This window comes from Rhamphochromis longiceps, linkage group LG6 (genome assembly GCF_057381845.1).
Source record: "Rhamphochromis longiceps isolate RC_006_pf linkage group LG6, R_longiceps_female_GT1.1, whole genome shotgun sequence".
NCBI lineage: Eukaryota > Metazoa > Chordata > Actinopteri > Cichliformes > Cichlidae > Rhamphochromis > Rhamphochromis longiceps.
In genome coordinates, this window is record NC_140562.1 from 44,928,190 (window position 1) to 44,948,592 (window position 20,403).

The window sequence follows — 20,403 nt, forward strand, 5'->3', positions numbered from 1 at the left end:
AAATCCTGACGCTTCACACAGGCCCTCCAATAAAAATACACAAAGCAGAAAAGATGGTGTAAATCTGCTCTTTTTCTCTTCTCATTTAGGAAATGTAGTGGGTTCAGTGTTGTAAAGACCTCAAGACACCAAGCAAAGCAAATTTAGCAACGCTGTGTTTCTTGGCTAAACCGAGCTGCGTATAATTCATGATGGCTGTTGGTGAGAGAGTTCAAAGGCTAAGAAGAGTAAACAGGATTTGTATGATTTGGCATTTACGATTCGTTTCAAATGAGCGTGCTTTGGCTGAGTCGGGCTCTCTGTAAGCGCTGAGCGGTCCAGCAGAGAACTTTTAACAGGGGTAAAGTAGCGGTGACTCATCGAGATTCATGTCGACTGATTCTTCTCAACTCTGGGTAAAATCGGACCAAACAGAGTTCAGATCGCGATGCTCAGTGGAGACGCTGCCAGAGTCTCAGTCGCCCTCCGAGTCTTTTGGGGAATCGGTATCTTAATCGAGCGTAGTGTTACTTTGGGCTCGGCTCGCTCTTCCACACATCTCACAGTGGGTGTACTGTTTAAGCAGTTACGGCACATCTGCAAGCCACCTTGGAGCCCACCACTCCCCCACTTCCTTTTCCTGCAGCTGCTGTTTAGCTTCTCTTTCACCTCCAGGTTTGGTTTGAAAAGCACAGTTTCCAACAGTAAACAGGAGTTTAAACCCTGTAACGATCCCCCAGAGGAGGCTTTAATGCTTGAACGGTAACCCTGTGAGGTAAACTAGGATCGCTTGGATAGTTTTCACACTGTTATGTCAAATTTGTCTCTATTTTAAGTTCACTGACTTCATCAGTGTCACAGGTGTTGTCAGTGATATCTTTTCTTTGCTACTGCTTTTCCATATATTTACCATTTAGTTAATTAGCAATGAAAATCGTTATTCCAAAATAACTGATATAAGTCACTGTTTTTTATCTGAGTGCTGATGTTTCTCGTTTTGTTCTCCATGTTTAGATGTTCCTACATTTCCTTTAATGTTGTCATTGTAACAACATGAGTCGGAATAATCTATACATATACTTAAAAATAGGATTTATGTATTTGGTCTGTGAAAAGGTGTTTTAAGCCCTGACCAAACAGTTTGGGTGCCTAAATCTAAATGGAGAGTAAAAATGACAGTAAGTTGAAATATAATCCAAAAATAATGGTGACTGAAAATGAACCTTAAACATTTTTAAATATGCATTTTAAAAGGAAAGAGAACACTACAAACAGCCGACGACGGGAACCCGAGTTTCCTCTCAGAATGGATGTGAACAAATTTAGGACGAAGTGGAAAAACTCAAAGGACAAATGTCCCAGCATTTAGACAGAGCCTGGACTGTCAGCTTATTTAAAGTGTTAGATTTTTAAACATGCCAAAAGAAGGAAATGCACCAATAAAACAAAAAACAGGTCTAAGAATAGACAACCCGTAAATTTTAAGAGCTGTGGACCTCGTCAGGGTTTCACAGAATACAAGAAGCATAAAGTAAACCTTTAAACTCATAGAGGAAGTGACCCCGACAGACATTTATGTTTTGTGTGGCTGGAAACGACGTGTGAACGAGTTGTGAGTCTAAACATTAGCTGAAAGACACTAAAAGTAAGCAGAGCTATGCATGAATCCTGTGAGCTGGTCTGAAAGAAGCACCTTTCACATTAGACGGTTCATTTTCCAACAGTGATGAATGCACTCTCCTCCATATGTGTGCAAGCAGAGTGCTGGATGTTTGTGGAGGGGCTGTCGGTCTCCTCGCAGTAATAATTAGCCTTTCTCCGTGTGCGAGCACGGGAATAAAACTGGGGGGCTTTATTATAAGAACCTTATGATGGAGGTTATTAGCGCCGAGGTCTTGGCATGCCGATTGGCAGAGACACGGCGGCACATGCTGAATTCTGCCGATGACCTAAGGGACGGGGCTTTTGTGACTTACCGGGCATTTTGCCCGGCTCTTTGTTATGGCCATGTGTTGCCCTGAGAGCATGCTGCTCTTTCGAAAAGCCCCAGGTTCAAAGCCTCCCAGCCCGATTGGGGACTGGGGATTGGGCCAGTGCCAGGGAATAAAGAACTCCCAAACATCTAGCACAAAGACCCCTCTGACTCCATCCCTCCCTTCTACTGTCCCTCTCTTGCTCTTGTTTTATATCCTGCTCGCTCTCTCGCTTGGCCAGTCGGTCTGCGTTGTTTTAATCCCCAGGTCGGTCACTGCCGAGCTCCACGCTGCCTCTTTCTGTGTTGTCTCCCTCACTCCGCTTTATCTATTCATAACAAAAGCTTCCCGGATATCCAGCTATACCTTCCAGCCCTCTTAGCTGATCCCAGCTGGACAGTTCCCTTCACATCTGCAGACACCCTCCCCGAGTCCTCTTCTCTCGCTTTCAAATCTCTTCAGGATCCTTCTTTTCATTGTCTTTCCGAGTTCCAGCTCTCCCTCTCAGTCTCTCCATCTCTGCTGACATCAGATGAAACCCTCCACAGACTGTGGATAAAGATAAGCCCTGTGAGATAGACTGTGTGCGTGAGAGAGAGTAAATCCTCCACCTCCAGCCCCCCACACCCTCTCTCCAACACCGGCTCAAACCCCTGGCACGTTCCTTCTGCTCAGGCTAGCAAAGCCGCTAAGCCAGCCTCTCCCTCTATCCGCCTCCCCATGCGCAGCATTAGCTAACCTGCTTTGTGGCTATTCGCTAATTCAAAACATTTACGGTGCTAGCCTGCGCGGGCCAAAACGGGCACGCTGCCATTCTCCACTGACCCGCCCACCCCGCCGATTCCCGTCTATGCACTCGCGATAGATCAGCCCAACAGGTGCTACGTTTGGTTTGCAGCTCACTCAGAAGTGAAGAATCAGGTGATTCTGCTTCATTTCTCCAGCTCCTCCAGGCTCACAGTCAGCAGCTGCAGTGTTAGAGAGACGTGAGCGCACACACTCACACAAATGCAGTGTTTAATGCAAAGTGAAGAAAATGTGGCATCGGCCAATAGGAGAGCATCTGTGAGTGGCGGCTTTGAAAGGGACCAATAGGACAAAAGGCCTGTATCGACTAAAAACGCAGGTGCACCATGATTAGCGGGCAGCAGCTGGTGAGGTCGCAAACGGACACGGGCACACAAACGCATGCTGGGCACGCACACACACACACACACACACACACACACACACACACACACACACACACACACACAGTAAATGTTCTGCAGTCCTTTCAGAGCTCTCTCTGTCCTCCCAAGCTAACAACAAGCATTAGGAGCACATGCGGTACGGCGTTGCTCCGTCTCTCCGGCCTTTGAGCCTTTGATGAATAAAAAAGCAGAGAGAAGAATACACTGTGCCCAATCTGGTATGAGTTTGAAATGACTGCTCTTTGAAAAGTGAGGGAGGAAGGGGAAGAGAGTGAGACGTAAAAGGGAACATAAACCTTGAGAGGAGCTTCACAGGGGAAAAGCTGATAAAAGATGAGTTTTTTAGAGAAATAAATTTCCCGTGTATATGGGTTAATGTTCACACATTCTGCATTTGCATCAGCGCGACACTGAAGGTGCGAGAGAGGGAGATGATGTGCGGCTCTTTGGAAGCCTCCATCAATTCCTTTCTACACAAATCCAGCACCGTCACGGGCAGCACCACCCCCTCCTTTGCCGGCTTTGCTCCTCTCGCTGTTATCCTCCCTCGAGGCATGCCATCATCAGCTCCAGTCCCGGAAGTCTTGCAACAAAGTCTGTCCCATCGTAATCCAATTTGCGACAGAGTGATGGGCAGCAGATAACTGCAAGAGGCACGCAATTTGGTTTGGTGATGTCATTCACATCCCCCACTGAGTCAGAGCGACCGGGCGGCATGCCTAAAAGGAGAGGCTTTCCCTCATCATCAGTGAGTGAAATGTAAGGCTTCATCAAGGAGTCTTTGCTTCATTAAAGGTCTCCCTTCAGCAAATGAAGCTCCAAGGAAACTGCATAAAATCCAGAAATGGACTACGTGGCTGATTGAGCTGTTCAATTAAAACCCAACATCCCAACATCCACACGTCGTCAGGCCGTTCATTTGCACAGAATCTCCTCTAAGCTAGGGCTGAACGATTATGGAAAATAATCTAATTGCGATTTTTTTTGCCCCAATATTGCGATTGCGATGCGATATGCGATTATTTTTTAAGGTATTTGTCTTCTGTATTATTAAACAAAGACAAGCAATACATCATATAGTATGGCCAATACTATATTACATTAATTTTAAACTGTTCTTTCCTGGAAGACAGACCTCTGTTATGATGACATGAGGTGATGCATGAATTGATGACTGACATTTTTAACTTCTTCAATCACAACAGTATATTTGAACATACACAATAGTTTATTTTTAGCTTACAAACATCTGAGCATAAAGTGCTGACAAGGAACCCTGGTGTAAACATTAAAATGAAAGTCAGTACAATGTGCAGATTGCAGAAATATACATAAAAAAAAATCAGTGGCTTTACCACACTCAGTTTTTCGACATCTGTGAACTACTAGACAGTCATTCAATTAAAAAATAATATTAAATAAATAAAACTAATAAATAAAAAATACACACATCTTACTGATCTCTGCAGTCAGTAACATTACACATAAAGTGCAAACATAATAGCAATTGTATAAACACACACACAAACACGCCTTTAAAATTTAAAGGCGTGAAATTGGACGGTCTAGTTCTGATCAGCGTCACCGCTGTCTCGGTGGAGTTTAATAAACTCGGCCGTCTGCTTCTTGCTATCTAAAATATAACCAGACACTGGCGTAAATTCTCGACTGTCTCATACTTCTGTTTAATAAGTTTTCTGTTTGACGTTTAGTCAGCTGTGTGAAAACCAAGGAGGAACCCACCCGGGGGATTAATAAAGTTTTATTTTATCTAATCTAATAACTTTAATCTCAGCCAAACCGATTTACTCACGAACAAACAAAACACTGAAAAAAGCCCAACAATAACATTTTTAGGTTGTCTAAGTGACTTATATATTACGTTTAACCCGAGCAGCGAAACTCCGCGGTGATCTGAAAATGATGTGCCGGGAGTTGTGCCGTTCTCGGCCGCATCAGTAACCCTCGAGCTCCCGGCTAGCTGTCGAGCTGGTGGGTAGCAGACGCCTCTGAAAACGTCGAAGCACTTTTGCAAATATGGGATATCTTGATAAACCGAGCAGATATTTGATGTTTACACAGCTACTTTCTCACCTGAAAATATGTTAAAAGTTTATTTTGTGACCCAGAAAGATTAGTATGAGTAATTTTAAAACTTAGTAGCGGCCGCCATTGCTGGAAACTGGAGTTTGGCTGGGCCGCGCTATGAATTCTGGGATATGGTAGTAATTTGGACAGCCTTCGGCGCGTCGCTGTGACGTAATCGGTCTACAAATGCGGCCTCAGGAGGATGCAGCCCATGAATTGTATAATATAATCGCAGTATAATCGCAGCCTTTGCGGTTAGAAAATTGCACTTGATCATGTCGCGATATTATCGCAAATGCGATATATCGTTCAGCCCTACTCTAAGCCCTGGTTTTCATGGAGGCTGAGAGTCCATCAGTGTGGGATTGATAGCTGAGAAAGTAGATAAAATTCAAGCTAGTCATCTACAGCTAGCCTCGGGGACTCTGGGGAAACTGCTGCACGCTTCTGAGCAGAGGTGTTTAATGGTTGATTAGCAGTCTTTGGGAGTCGCCCTGTGCACCAAAGGCACTGTCCTCTCCGTTTTATCCCTCGCTGAGAAATCAATTAGCACGATTACAAGGCCTTAGTCCCATTAAACATTAATCACAGGGCGTCACGGTCTGAGTTAGCAGCTAGCTTTAATCGACGACTGACACGACGGTCTCGGCTTTACAGCGCACGATCTCATCAGACGGCATTTCAGCGATGATGCAGAAAATCAGACGTGTAACTCTCAGAGGATGGAGCGCCGAGCAGACTGCTGTCATCTCCACTTCACTCCAACATATCACAGACTGATATTTGATGCCAGTCAGCGTCTCTGTAGATGAGTGAGATATCCTCTTAGGTGATCGTTTTATTAAGGTGTGACGGTGGAGCTTGGATCAGGGAATGAGGAAAACTCTGAAATGTGTCAGTGATTATCCAAAACAACAGATTCAAATGAAAGTCAAAGGAGGTAGAAGACGGACGAATTCTGCTTCCACCTTTTTATTTGGACAATATCCAGAGTATGCAATGATGCCGTGATCCAGTCGTCTGAATCTTGGTCGCTGACCTGAAAACTGATCTGAAAATCTCATCTGTGCCAGCAGCAGTAGAGTTTAAAGGTCAGTGACTGATGGGGATGAGTCGGTTTACTCCAGCAGCATCGGCTGTATGAAACAGAGGCGCGCAGCCTGAACAGTGGAGCCAATGCGATGGTTTCACCCTGTCAGCAGAGGGCAGGTTTTCTGGGTGTGGAGGCACAAAAATGATCTCTTACTTCATTCATGACCTCATTAAACACTTTTCTGATCTCTGCTCTCTGTTGTGAATCTGATGTGTTTTTAACATTTAGAATGAAATAGACCTTCAAATGGAGCGAGACTTTGGAGGGTAACCTCAATGCTCCAGTTTCCAGTAGGAAAAACCAACTGGTGATGTCCATCTTCCATGTACACTGGGCCTGATCAACCTGAAGGATAGATCTGCTTTTTAGACTTGTTTACATCCAGTTTCCATTTTTATTGGGACAAAATTCCAGTAAAGTGGAGGACAAGGATGAGACCAGCTTTGAGACTGAAAGAGAGGTTTTGTGTTGGCACTTTCACACAGAGTCCGCTGTAGGACGTAAAGGACATAAAGACACCGTTTCTATCCTTGACAGCACGTTGAGTCTCATCCCTAGTTCTGTGTGTTGTATGTCACGGTACCTTAGACTGCTTTTAACTGCCGGTGTTACGCTTCTGTATGAACAGTTGTAAATCTGAAACCTGATTCAATCAGTTAAATTAATTCCACAATTTGAAGCTAATCTCAAATTTACTCGGTCCTGATGATGGAGGCTTCCTGCTTCGGGCGGCCCTGTCAATGGGACTGTCCTGACTCTGTCTCCTTTTTGGCTTGTGTCCCTGTCAGCTGTGGGATCATAAGAAGCTTGGCTGTTCTGGTTTCCCCGCTGCAGCTCACAGTTAGCAGCCCGTCCTGCGGCCCTGGTAATTAGGGCTAAGAGGTTTATCTGAAGTCAGAGCTCTCAGGTCCTGGACAGATAGAGCTGACCAGGACTCGAGACTCTCCAGAGACCGTCGGTGGCTGTTTCTCATCCTTGGACCTCCTGCACCTCCCCAGCCCACTGTTTTAATAAGTGCCTCTTGTTTTGACTGAGGGTCTCTCAGTATCATCTAAGAGGAACAGGAGGTCATTTTCTTTTTTTCTTTTTTCGTCTTGGTCTCGTTTGGCGTTCAGCTCTGCAAATACATCTCACACAAACCCAAGCTTGAGGAGCTGGGCGCTGTCAGCGTGTTGGGCTAATTTTACCCCTACCACCAGGCCAGGAGGGGCGAGGTGGGAGGGCACATTAAGGATGTTATTTTAAGCAGCTGAGTCAGCGCATAGGATGGGAAGCAACCTGAGAGTTTATCAGAGGTGTGCGTTTGTCTGTATGTGGCCACTACACTGCTATTAAAGACATGTATTGGTATATATTAATAGATGTCTGTGGAGTGATACTGTACTATGGAGTGCAAGGAATGCAGCCAGCACACACCCCAACACACACACACTTGTTTTCATATCTTAGTGAGGACATCTCATTGACATAATGCTTTCCCGAACCCCCTAACCATAACCATAACCCTGACAAGAAAACCACATTTTGAGCCTTAATAATTTTGGGGAGGATTTTGGTCCCCACATAGATATGTAAACATGCTGACTGACACACACACACACACACACACACACACAGCCTCCTTGCTCTCTGACACCGTGCAGCATTGTACACCTGTGCAGATGCAGGAGCGACCCACTACTGTCTTTAATTCCTTTAAACACACTTCCCGACACTCTGCCTCAGCACCGAGTAATCACCCCTACCTTGCTACCAGCTCATGCTAGTGAAATGAAATTGCTCTTTTATTATCGTTATCATGTTGTCAGACCAGCTGCAGATTCAGCCCTTCTCTTAGTGCTGTTCAGACTTGGTGAGCTGCAAACTTCATTCCCGCAGGCTTTAGGAAAATTGCTAATCAGAGCAAAACTCAGCAGTGCTGATTTAAACCGCTGTCCTCTCCTCCTCCTCTTCCAGACAGCGAGATTGTTCCTGCAGACTGCCTGCGTCCACGCTCCTTCACCACGGTGCGCTCCTCCTCTCTGCGGCGTGAAGCGGACGACTCGCGCCTGTCCGTCAGCCTGTGCGACCTCAACCTGCAGCAGGAGGACGGTGGCCCAGCCCACAGCCGCTCCCACCGCCACACCCTCCACCTGGCCTCCACCTCCTCCTCCTCCAGCTGCCCCATCCCGCAGAACTCCCTCAATTCCCAGCAGTCCTCCCTCCTACCGTCCACCCTGGAGAGCGACCTCCACTTCCACCAGCTGCGCGGCGCCCACATTAAGACGCTGGACGAGCAGACGGTGGCGCGATCCGAGCACGCGCGTGAAGAGCGCACGCTGGTCTTCACGAACCGGCCACTGCGCATCGGCGAGACAGTGTTCATCAAAGTCACCAAGTCGAGCCCGGCGCGCTCGGGCTCTCTGTCTTACGGTGTGACGTCCTGCGACCCGGCGGTGCTGCGCCCCAGCGACTTACCCTACAATCCCGAGGCCCTGGTGGACAGGAAGGAGTTCTGGGCGGTGTGCCGTGTGCCGACGCCTCTACAGAGCAGTGACATCCTGGGCTTCTTGGTCAACCAGGAGGGGGAGGTCATCCTCAGCCACAACGGCGCCAACGTGGGCATGCAGGTGTGCGTGGACAACTCCCGCCCGCTGTGGATGTTCTTCGGCTTGCATGGTGCAGTGACACAGCTGAGGATTCTGGGTAGGTTACCATAATAACAAAGGTTAAACTACTTTTAGGCCCCTGGCATTTTGTGTGATTGTAGGTCTTTATCTTATAATGTAAAGCAAATGAAAGTTACACATCAGAGGAACAAACTGCTCCATTATAACAGATATTATTGGACTTCTCCAAAGGACTGAACAGCTCTAAGACGGTGATGCTGAACTGTGAGCCTTTAGTTGCCACCCGGCTTGTGACCAGTTTCACTAAAAGAGGCAGAGGCCCAGGTTTGAGCACCTCGGGCTGTTTTCCGAGTGTTGTTCCCCAGATGTTGTCTCCACCCTCTCCTGATCAAAGTAAAGCTGAATTATTTATCACGCAGGTTTGCTGTCAGTCCTTGTCCTGGTTTCATTGAACATAGCATTTGTTCAGGTGAGAAATCAAGCTCAGCCACGGTCCCACATCAGCTGATGGCTCAGCTGATTATCCTTCTACACATCCAGTTAGCGAGACTTCAGCTGCCTACATTTGCAGCACATCTGTGAGGTGCTTTGTACTGAAGCCCACCTCACGTGTTCCCTCACGTTTGTAGCTGCTGCTGCTTCCCCACCTTTGGGTTGCCACCCAGCGAATGAACATCAAGACAAATAACATTCTCAGAAAGTATTTAAGAGGGTCCAGAACTCTTAGAAAGGCTCCTCAGTTCAGGTCTTGCATAAGGACTGCTTCACAACACTGGTCCCTGCATCTGAAAAAGGTGACCAAGCGTCTGTTTGCTGGTCCTTTTGTTTTTTTCAGACCCTCTGACGTGTGAACATACGTGTTTGCTGTGACAGGAAACAGAGTCCGTAAGAAACTAGGTCACAGAGCACTAACAGGTAATCTCACTGATCACCTGTCCCAAAAAAACTTTAAACTCTGGCCTGCGTTCAGAACCACAGTAGCACAACATCGGTGAAAGGTGTGCTGCCAGCAGAGCAGTCGAACACTGAACACGAATCAACCTTCGATGTAGGAATCAGTCAAATATATGGAAGCTCCTGTCTGCGTTTCCTCTGCCAAATGAGAGGTTCGGCTGATTGTTGGTACTTTAACTGTGGATTTTCTGCTCTGGATTTCATTTTCTTACTGGCGCTCGTAGCAGAACGCTTTAAAACGAAGCTAATATATTGTGAACGCAGCATCAAGAGCTTTGATACGAAACTCAGATATTTAGGACGTGTACACTCCTAATGATCTCACCATGTTCTCTTTGGAGTTTCTTTGAGTTTTTATTATTTAACAGGGGACAGTGTTGTTAATGAGGAGATGAGAACGGGCCAGATTTTAGCAACACAACAAACGTGCAACACAACAAAAGAAAAAGTTACAATGCTCCAAGATTTATTCCTCCATTATACGTCAGGATGTCCAAATGTGGCGAGGCACCCCACGGTCCCCCCCTAGTGGTGGCCCTGGTGCCAATCGGTCAGTTTTTATTTTTTAATTTATTATTTTAAGACATATCTGCAAGTGTCACTAGTGCTCCGCCTCCTGTATGTGGAGCAACGAGCACCTTTTGTCTTTGACTGCACGCTCTATTCTCCGTGGAAGAGTAATTGATGGTGAGAATAGCCATCCATTTAGCTCAGCGATGTGTCCGGAGGTCAAGAACTTACAGATCAGTGTATTGATCTTAATTTGTCTCGGCTCCCCACTTCCTCCCTGGGGTCCAAATCTATTTGTGTTAAGTGTTGAACGCTCTGACAGTGAGGCGGCTGAGGAAAACAACTTCTCAGTCACGGTCATGACTCTTTATTCACCAGAGGGTCAAGAGTTAGCGAGAGCGCTCTATTACTCTTGTTTGTCACAATATTTATAGCAGACGTCCCATAAAGCAGGAAGACTCTAAACACAGTCATAGGATTAGCGAGAGGAGTAGACTCTCAGAGGAGACGAAAAACAGGAAGAGAGCGAGCAAAGGTGGAAAAGTGGCCACGAGAGGCTTCGGTGTGACCGAGACGACGTGTGGTCTCAGCAGGCCGGACACTTCGCCTGTGCGTCAGGGCACCGGAGGTTTGTTTATGGGTTGATAATGACAGGAAAGTGTGTGCACTTCACTTTGCCCTGCCAAACATATACTGCCTGTCCTACAGGTGCGTGTGCGTGTGAACGCCGTCTGCTATTAATGCAGCGGTTAAGAGGCGTGGCAGCCCAAACAGCTACGACCTTTCAGAGGTGTCACGAGTGTTTGTGTGGAGGAAGAGCATCTATAAATACCTGCTGCTTTTCTTCACCAGCAGCGGAAGAGGAAGCCGAGGTTAAAAGAAGTTAGAGGGGAATAACCTGCACTTTAACCAGCTCATCATCAAAAGCCTCTTTGAAATCTCAGTTCTGCATGTTCGCTAATGTGGCCCTCTGTTAGCCTGACCCAGAGTAACGGTGACAGCTACGTCAATACGAATCACAGCGAGCTTCAGTGAAGCTCTGTGTAGAAAGCCCCTTTCCTTCCAGCTGATTGGCTGTTAGGCTCTTGTTTTTCATTCCAAACACATCTAAATGTCTCCTTTGTATCGGCTCTTATTACACCAGGAGGTCACAGATTTTACTGTTAAATTACATTTTGACTACGACTATCTGCACCGCAGGCCATCTGGTTGGTCTGTGTGGACTTCCAATAATCGTTTACTGAAAACGGAAAGCCTTGGCAGCGCATCAAAACAGGAAGCTCAGAACAATGAAAGCGGTCCAAGGCGCGTTTTCTTATCGAGGCCCATCTCGGAAGTCCCGCCGAGGTGCGAATCATCTTTACTTTCCAGCTGCTTTGAATTAGGAAATGCCTCTTATCTCAAAGTTGTAACGGCCTGATTTATTGCTCTGTGTTTACTGGAGAGCAATTTAGCTCTCAGTTGAAGCTGAATTCAAACCACGCCTGCTAGAGGGAGAGACGTGTCCCAGCGGGCTCCTCGTCTTCGGGACGGCGGGATCAAACAGTTGTCGCTTCAAACAAAGCGTGAAGTAAAGGACCTTTTGTGAAAGCGACAGCTGTAGTCAAACAGGCACACGAGTATATGTGAGGTGAGCTGAGAGAGCTCAGACGGGGTAATGACACCGAGGATGAAATCAATACTGAATCAGTTCTGTTAGCCTTAACGACAGGAGGCTTTTAGAAGTTTCTCATTACAGTTTGAAGAACGCCGTGTTTAACTGTATATGTGCATCAGTGTGTGTCTCTCTCTGTCAGAAGATTTCCATATCAGTCTTGATATTTAAAGGTGCTCTGTGGAATTTCCTCAGAAACGAGGCTGTCTACATTCAGCGCTGTTCACAGAAGCCCACAGTGGACATTCTCATCGTCTTGAATGCACACTTCCTCACGGTTCCTCGTGCGTTGAGCAGAGGTTGAATCATGCTCGAGGATTTTAAATCATGCACGTGTGCTAGCTAGTAGTTTAGGTGTGCTAGTAGTTTAGCTAGCACATCTGGGGCGATCGTGGCTCAAGAGTTGGGAGTTCGCCTTGTAATCGGAAGGTTGCCGGTTCGAGCCCCAGCTTGGACAGTGTTGGTCGTTGTGTCCTTGGGCAAGACACTTCACCCGTTGCCTACTGGTGGTGGTCAGAGGGCCCAGTGGCGCCAGTGTCCGGAAGCCTCGCCTCTGTCAGTGCGCCCCAGGGTGGCTGTGGCTACAATGTAGCTGCCATCACCAGTGTGTATATGCGTGTCTGAATGGGTGGATGACTGGATGTGTAAAGCGCTTTGGGGTCCTTAGGGACTAAGTAAAGCGCTATACAAATACAGACCATTTATCATTTACGTTTCCTGACATGGCTAAATCTATGTCAGAAATCTTTATTCTATCAAAGGTATATTTGTGCAAATGTGCATGAATCAGTGAGCCACTTAATGACAACCTCTGCTCATGCGTTGACCAGAGGCTGAGTCATCCGCAAGGATTTTAAATCATGCACATTTGCTAGCTAGCAGTTTAGCTAGCACACGTTTCGTGACATGGCTAAATCTATGTCAGAATTCTGCCAAAGGTAAATGTGTGCAAATGTGCATGAATCAGTGAGCCACTTGATGAAACATTTGCTTATAGTCCTGCTAGCGGTCTTTAATAATGTGCCTTGCTATTTTGAGAACCAAAGTGTCAAGTCTGGGCACATGCAGTGCGTTATAGGTGTCTAAATGGTGTACGGTAGCAAATATTTTTTTTTACTATTGAAATTTATGCACTACACAAGTATGCTAGTGTCGACATGCTAGTGCCAGCACTGAGACACAATCTTGGAATGCTGAATTAAAACAAAGTTAAGTCGATTTTGTCAGGCTCACAGGCTCAAATTCAATTCAATTTTATTTATATGGCGCCAATTCACAGCAACAGTCACCTCTAGGTTTTTTATATTGAAAGGTAAAGACCATATAGAAAGACAGAGAAAACCCCACAATCAGAGCAAGCAGTTGGTGACAGCGGGACAAAAAAACTCCCTTTTAACAGGAAGAAACCTTGGGCAGAACCAGGCTCAGGGTTGGGCTGATGGGAGGAAATGAGTCTCGTGTTCCACCTACACTAATGTGTGCACACACAAACATGATTGTTGTGTTAGAACAATTTACACATTAGTGTTTCCAGATTGTTCCAGAATCTTCATCCTGTTTTGACTGAACACGAACATCTGACCGAATTATTATTTCACGGTTGAAGTGTCGTCTCATGAAATAAACACGAGTTCTGTTTAATGACCACAGCTGTGATGTAATTAGATATGAACGCTTATGTGCGGAGTCATGGAAAAACATATTACCCGCAGTCAGGCGCTGTTTCGGTTCCAGCTAATTGACGAGAAAATGGTTATCACAAATTCATCTTAATCAGTCTCAACATTATTTTGATCCATGCTAGCGTTTAACATTGTTGACCTCAGAGAACTTTACCTGCACGCAGAACCTGACGCTACCTGGTTTCCTCATGTTTTGCAAAAACTACTTGGAGGATTTAGCCGTGCAGCTGATTTTGAAAACCCCGTGTTTGTCATTTTCCGGTGAGAAAAATGTGGTTTTGCTCTGAATCGAGGGCTGACAGGGAGAGAAACGCCTGTCGAGACATTAAACACTAAATCAAAGCAGTTCACTGAGTGATGGCCGACTTCCACGTTGGTGCTTTACTCTCTACTTAACCGTCTGGGTTTGCAAAGACACACCATCTGCAGGTTGACTTGATACTCAGTATTTTTCTGTCCAATCACTTATTAGTGTGTTTCCACAGAAAAGAGCTGAAAACTTGAGCAGCTGACAGCTGAACTTGGAGAGAGAGACGGGCGGCGAGGGGACCTTGTGCCTCGTGGCGTGGAAATGGGACACCCATCCAGTGACCCACTTCGCATGTATTATAGATTCCATTAAAATGTCAACGCGCTCGCGCTCAACTGAAGCGTCTCACCGCCCACATCCTCGCAGCTGCCACGCTCCCCTTCTCCTCCTCTTCTCATCTTCTGTCGGCCCAGCTGCTCCTTCCCTGACTTTCAGATCTTTGTTTTTTGTTTCCTCATCGTCGCTTCTTCTCCTCACTTTTTAAAGTGGGCAGAGTGTGACCCTAACACAGAAAGAGTGATATGCTCATTATGTTATAGATAAATACCCCTTTGTTTGTGTCTTTATTAACATAGAGACTTCAAATAAAAATGTTCTTTAAAGGAAACCGGGCAGAGGAGTTTCCTGCAGTGGGCTCAGACGGGCTCTTCTCAGGCTGCAGGTACGATTACCCATCAGCCAAAGGTTAAGCAGCCCGTTAGACTCGAATCCTCCCTGTAAAGCACGTTCACTGAGAATGCAGCGCACATGCATACTTAAAGATGAACATTTCTGTCAGCTCCTCTGGATTTTGACAGCTGGACAGTCTGAAGATTGTGTTTACAGAGATTTCAGCGATAAGATGGAGCTATGAGAGGGAGGCGGACAGACTTTTAACAAGATTTGATTTATTTCACACTCCTGGAAAACTGCAGCGGCCGTTCTTCACACCTCGGCGTCTCACTTTTGTTCCTAATGTTCTTTGTTTTTATTATTCATTCGTGCTGCTCTGACAGAACTTTTGCAGAGAAATTCAAACTCCTAACCAAGCTGCTCCTAATGATCACTTTTAATACCTGGAGTGTTTTCTAAAATTTATTTTAGACCTGCATCTAATCATGCACACAGATACATGCATTCATACATATGTATGGGTGCTCACACACTCCGCTCTGTGCTTGATGTGGAGATAAACAACTCCGGGATGTATGACTGTGTCGTCCCTCCAAAATAGCTCCTTTGTCTCTTAAGATAATATCTCCTCCACAGATAGAAAGAGACTATTAACATTTCATGCAGCGGGGTAAGCCGTGACCTTAAACTGGTATCTACCGAGCTGCTCTCCTCTCATCTGATCCAAACACACGCACTAAAAAACATCCGAGCCTAAGTGAGCATTTGTCCCGATAGCAGCTCAGAACAAGAGCTTCTCTGCAATTAAATGAAGGCCCACCCATTTTATAGTGCTTTAGCAGAGGAAACGTTCGTGTAAACTGTTTCTCTCTGTTCCGCTCTTTCTCTTGATTGCTTTTTTTCTGTCTATAAACATGCCTGCAGAGTTTAACTCCTTCCCTCCCTTCAGAGGGAACTTAAGCCCTAAACCTTCGCCCTCCTCTGCAGGCCTCATCCCTCCCCTCGCACGCCCTGCGTGCCTTCCGTGCTTTGACAGCGAGAGGATCTGTCCACAGATGCTCCGATATGAGCTAAAGACGGACGGTTGATTGATTGGATGTAGACTACAGCAGAGACGTGGCCACAGAAAGCCGCCCCGCCTCTCACAGCTGTTCGCGCTGGACGCTTTAATCTATCGGCGAGCATGCAGGATCAGGGCTGGGCACCGCAGATCCTGCCTCAGCTACCCTGGGTGGGAGTTGCCCGCCTGCCAGAGGGATTAACAGGGAGAGAGGGAGGATTCGGCCCCGCGGAGGAACCGCTCATGCCGCAGGGTGATCAGGCTCAAATAATCTGATGAAGGGTGGAACCTGACGAGTGCAGGAGCACCTCGTAGGCCGAGCGGCACTCGCAGCGTGAGGGTTTGATTCTGAGGTCTGGACACATTTTACATTCCAGTACATTTTAGCTGCTCATCCTGTCACAGAGGATGTTCATGTGAAGGTCAAACAGCGCCTGGCTGCGTGTGTGCACGTCTCATGCTTCTTGAAATGATTTTCATCATAACATGCATAACCTTCTCCCCCATGTTGGACCGAGTCTAACCACCATAAACAGCTCAGATGAAGCCTGTATAACAGCCCATGAAGCAGCAGGAAGGCTTGACCTGCATTTTTAAACATTAGAAGAAGCCTTTAATAAAGATTTGTCCCACTGACTAAAGACAGATGAACGTTGCTACCTTGAGGTCACCCAGTTTGGCACTGGGCTGTCACCAATTGTTTTGTTTTCTAAAGAATAGAAGTGACTCAGACGGCGCTGAATAGGCTCAGCGACATCCACCCGTGCTAACGTGCCGTAACAGTCAGGCTCCTAACGCTTGTTTTATGGTACCATGGTTGTGTTTGCATGCGTATTAGCCTGCACAGAGCGGTTTTCAATCTATGCAAACATCCTGTGCAAACCTCCAAATATCTGATAGTGGGTAGCTCGAATACACACAGGTGAAACGGCTGGAAAACGTAGTGACAAAGTTCACCAGGAACGGAAGAAGCACTAAAAAATCTCAATAAATACGCTACGGAGAGCTCTGCAGGTGGCTGCAGGGGACACTTTCACTGTTTTCAGCTCTTGGTTTCTAGCAGAGGCTCAGATCAGCTGTACCGCATACTTTGAACACGGCCTCCATCTGGTGGCACATGCTCTCTGCAGGTAATCGGGCTGTCCACCGCTCCCTACACTCAATACATTTGTCATTTAACAAAAAAATAAGGAGTGGACGAGTGTCTCAGGCTGTAAATGTGTTTATTTCTGCTGCAGAGTTGGATAGTTTAACTCACTGCTGGAGCCTCAAGTGGCAAAGCTTAAGAACTGCAGTTTTTGGTCCCAGAGAAGTGAAGGAGGAATCTGCACAATGTCTTGTGCAGCTTTTGTGTTGATCCTGTACACGAATCGAGCATTCTGCTAAGATAAGGAGTGTGACCACTGCCCGAGGCCTCCCCTTAGAAACAAATGTGTTCACTCAAGCTGCTAAATATGGTCTGCTACAGCGTGTTACGCACTGTACATACAGTGCAAAAACACTCGTGCAAATTCCACAGGAGCACCGGGGCAGCGGCTGCTATGCAAACAGAAGAGAGTCCTTGTGTAAACCCAACCCTGCCAACGTCACCTCAGACAGATCGTCCTGCAGACACGTGCAGCACAGTCATTCCTTTTACCTGATGCAGAAGGAACCACGGCTGCAAGACGGGCGTGGTGTGGAAATGAGACGGTTCATATGCTACAGCTAGTTTGGACCAGCTGCACGTCAGAAAACGCTTGATTATCAGAGAACGATCAAACATATCAAACACTGGGTTTCAGGATGACACATCTCATGATATTTGAGCTAAAAAGCTTTTCTTGTAGCTTGTAAAATATTCTTGCTATGAAGGTTAAATTTAGCATAGCTTCATTAAATACGCTAAAATGATTGTACATAAGCAGCTGGTTGTTGGGGGGCGACATTCTGATGATTGGACTGGCTCCAAAGTGAAGTAGGTCTGCGTGTGGCGGCGTGTCGGGGCATTGGTTGGATTGATCAGGCCGCCGGTGCAGATGGCAGCAGAGCGATGCCCGCTGGGACGTGCGTTAGTGGCGGGCTGTCATCGTGATGTTTGCTCAGCGCTGACGGCGCAACAGATGACTCTGGTTTCACTTTTTTCTGTCCGCTGTCCAGGAGAACACCGTGAACCGTTCCCCACTGAGACTCACTGCAGTGGAGTGATGCTTAAAACAAAGACGTGCTGAAATGCTATCGTTACATATCTTTGCACACAGCAGCTGACTTGTGATGCAGTTGTTAGTATGCTATATTCTGACAGTAAGCTTCAGACGAGGTAATTAAAGTAATCTGCATTGACGTTGAAGCAGCAAAGCATTTGATGGGAATTCTTTGAGGGCGATTACTTGCTTGCTCTGCGAGAATGCTCATTTGCATCATAATTTGCACTCTTTAGTGTCATTGCATTTATTGTGACGCTGCACTATTAGTTATTTTAAACGACAAAGGAACCCACATGAATTCTCTTCCAAGACAAATGACTCTGTTTCCTGTCCAAGGAAACAGCGCTGCGGTGCTTTGTCTCTTGTTGTTTTTGAACAGATGCCCAAAGACCCCAAAAGCGTTTCAGTGGTCGTTCTCAGGTCTCGCCAACTTTTTATTAGTTTAAGTTCTTGAAAAACTCCCAGTGCACTCAGAAAGGAATCAGGTCGACTCAGATCTCAGTTTGGACGTTGAGCTCAGGATCAAGAAAGTAATGCAAACCATACAGCAACATATTAATGACGAACCTTGATTTGCGGATGAATCATTCCGAACTTTGGTCCGTTTTCAGGATATTCACAGCTTCACATGCTCTATATTTAGTTGCCTGTTTGCCCTGAAGGACTCTCACACAATGAGAAACAAAATCCTCCAGTCTGATGAAATAAAGATTGAACTCTTTATCCTGAATGCCAAGCATCAGGAAACTAAGCACCGCTTATGACCAGGCCAATGCCGTCCCTAAAGTGAAGCATGGCGGTGGCAGCATCATGCTGTGGGGATGTTTCTCAGTAGCTGGGACAGCAGTCGGGCGCAAAGGAAAGATGAATGCAGAGACATCCTTGATGATAACCTGCTTCAGGGTACTCCGGACCTCAGACCAGGGCAAAGGTTCCAACACGACAACGACCCTGATGAACAACCTTTAATTTGCCCAGACTTGTACCCGACTGAATATCTGTGCAGGGATCTGAAAACAGCTGCGCAGAGATGCTCAACATCCAACCTGATGGAGCTGACAGGTTCTACAATGAAGCCGCCCCAAAATTGGTTAGCCTAGCTCGTAGCATCATACTCACCTGAGGCTGTAATTTTGGAAAAATGCAGTAACGTGGAAAGAGTGAAGTGCTGTGAATATTTATGAATGCACTGAATTTACTGCAGAGTAAAATAACGATCAGACCATCAGGCTGCTGTGGCTAAGAGGCTGGAGTCTGGTCTCCTTAGCTAGCTGCTAATATCACCTGTGCTCTTTTTTTGAATGAAAGTAACGTCTAAAGAGCCAAAATAAGGAGCTAAAATCAGTTTAAAGAGACAGGCCGGTGTCTGGAAGTGGTTTTCTGTGGATGTAAGAGTCATTCCACACAGATTTTACTGGAACATGTAGCACAGCTTCAAGCACACCTGCACCTCATCTGTCCATCCGTGAGTCACCAGCATTCCGAAATGTGTTCCCTAACCTTGCACTAGGAATTTCCACTTGTTTCCTTCAGCCAGGATGCAGATACAGGAAGATGCCTACTATTTTTTTCAAACCTCTTTTTCTCAAGAGGAAACGACGGAGCATCTCTTTTCTCCGATGTTGAATATGTTTGTACTTTTAAAATGCAAATTGGAGTCGTCTCTCTGTGCGTTCGAGCGCTGCCCGTTTAGTGGGAAAGAAGCTCATCCTGCTCTCATTGTCTGTACTCCTGTACATGAAGATGAAACAAAAGCAAAACACAGAAAGGTAGAAATGAAGCGCAGTCGTGCATGAGAAGATAATTTGATGTAGTGTCTTTGGTTCTTTTATCTCTGGTGCAAAAATCTGCTTTTGTTTGAGTTATTTGATGTGCAGTGTACTAATCCAGTCTTTCTGACGTCTGGGCTGCTTTTTCTTCCTGTGTTTACATCACTGCTGGTGTCACTCTGTCGTCTGATGATCACGACAGACAGCAGCATCGTGTTGAAAAGACAAATTCTAGTGTTTTTGCTGTAACTGGCTGCTAAATTCACTCATCCAACACCCTGGCTGTATTTTCTCCGACCAGGCTCCACGCATCTCGGGGATCCGCGGGCCACGTCGAATCCCAGCTCGCCCTCCTCCTCTCCGCACACCCCCAGCGCCCTGGGAAGTGGCATCTCTGATCCGGTCCTGAACGGAGGTCTGTGCTCAGCCGCTTACTGCAGCTCAGCAGGGGGTACGTATACCCAGACAGGAAACTGCAACTGTAGAAGTAGACAATCAATCACCCCTCAGGGGACTCTGGGGAAGCCATTATAGGGTAGTGAGCAGATGTCATCCTGCAGTAGTTTGGAACAATGGCCAGCACTTCATGGTTCTGCTGCTGCAGCTGGAAGTAGGCAAATGTTTTCGGCACGTGTTCTTATGTCACATAACTCCGTTTATGTAAATGGGACAGATGCAATGTGTTCCTGTACCCACGGGGGGGTCGTTTTTAAAAATCTTTTAGCTTCATA

At 46.4% G+C, this 20,403-nt stretch overlaps 1 protein-coding gene across 5 annotated transcripts in view; it reads left to right on the top strand.

Annotated features, from left to right (window-relative positions):
* Window positions 1-20,403, top strand: part of neurl1aa (neuralized E3 ubiquitin protein ligase 1Aa) — a 49,467-nt gene that overhangs the window by 26,904 nt on the left and 2,160 nt on the right. For all 5 annotated transcript variants that reach the window (XM_085408120.1, XM_085408117.1, XM_085408118.1 and 2 more), the window contains 2 exons: window positions 8,283-9,011; window positions 19,974-20,123. In XM_085408120.1, coding sequence (XP_085264246.1) covers window positions 8,283-9,011; window positions 19,974-20,123 — 879 coding nt within the window. The remainder of the gene's footprint in view (window positions 1-8,282; window positions 9,012-19,973; window positions 20,124-20,403) is intronic.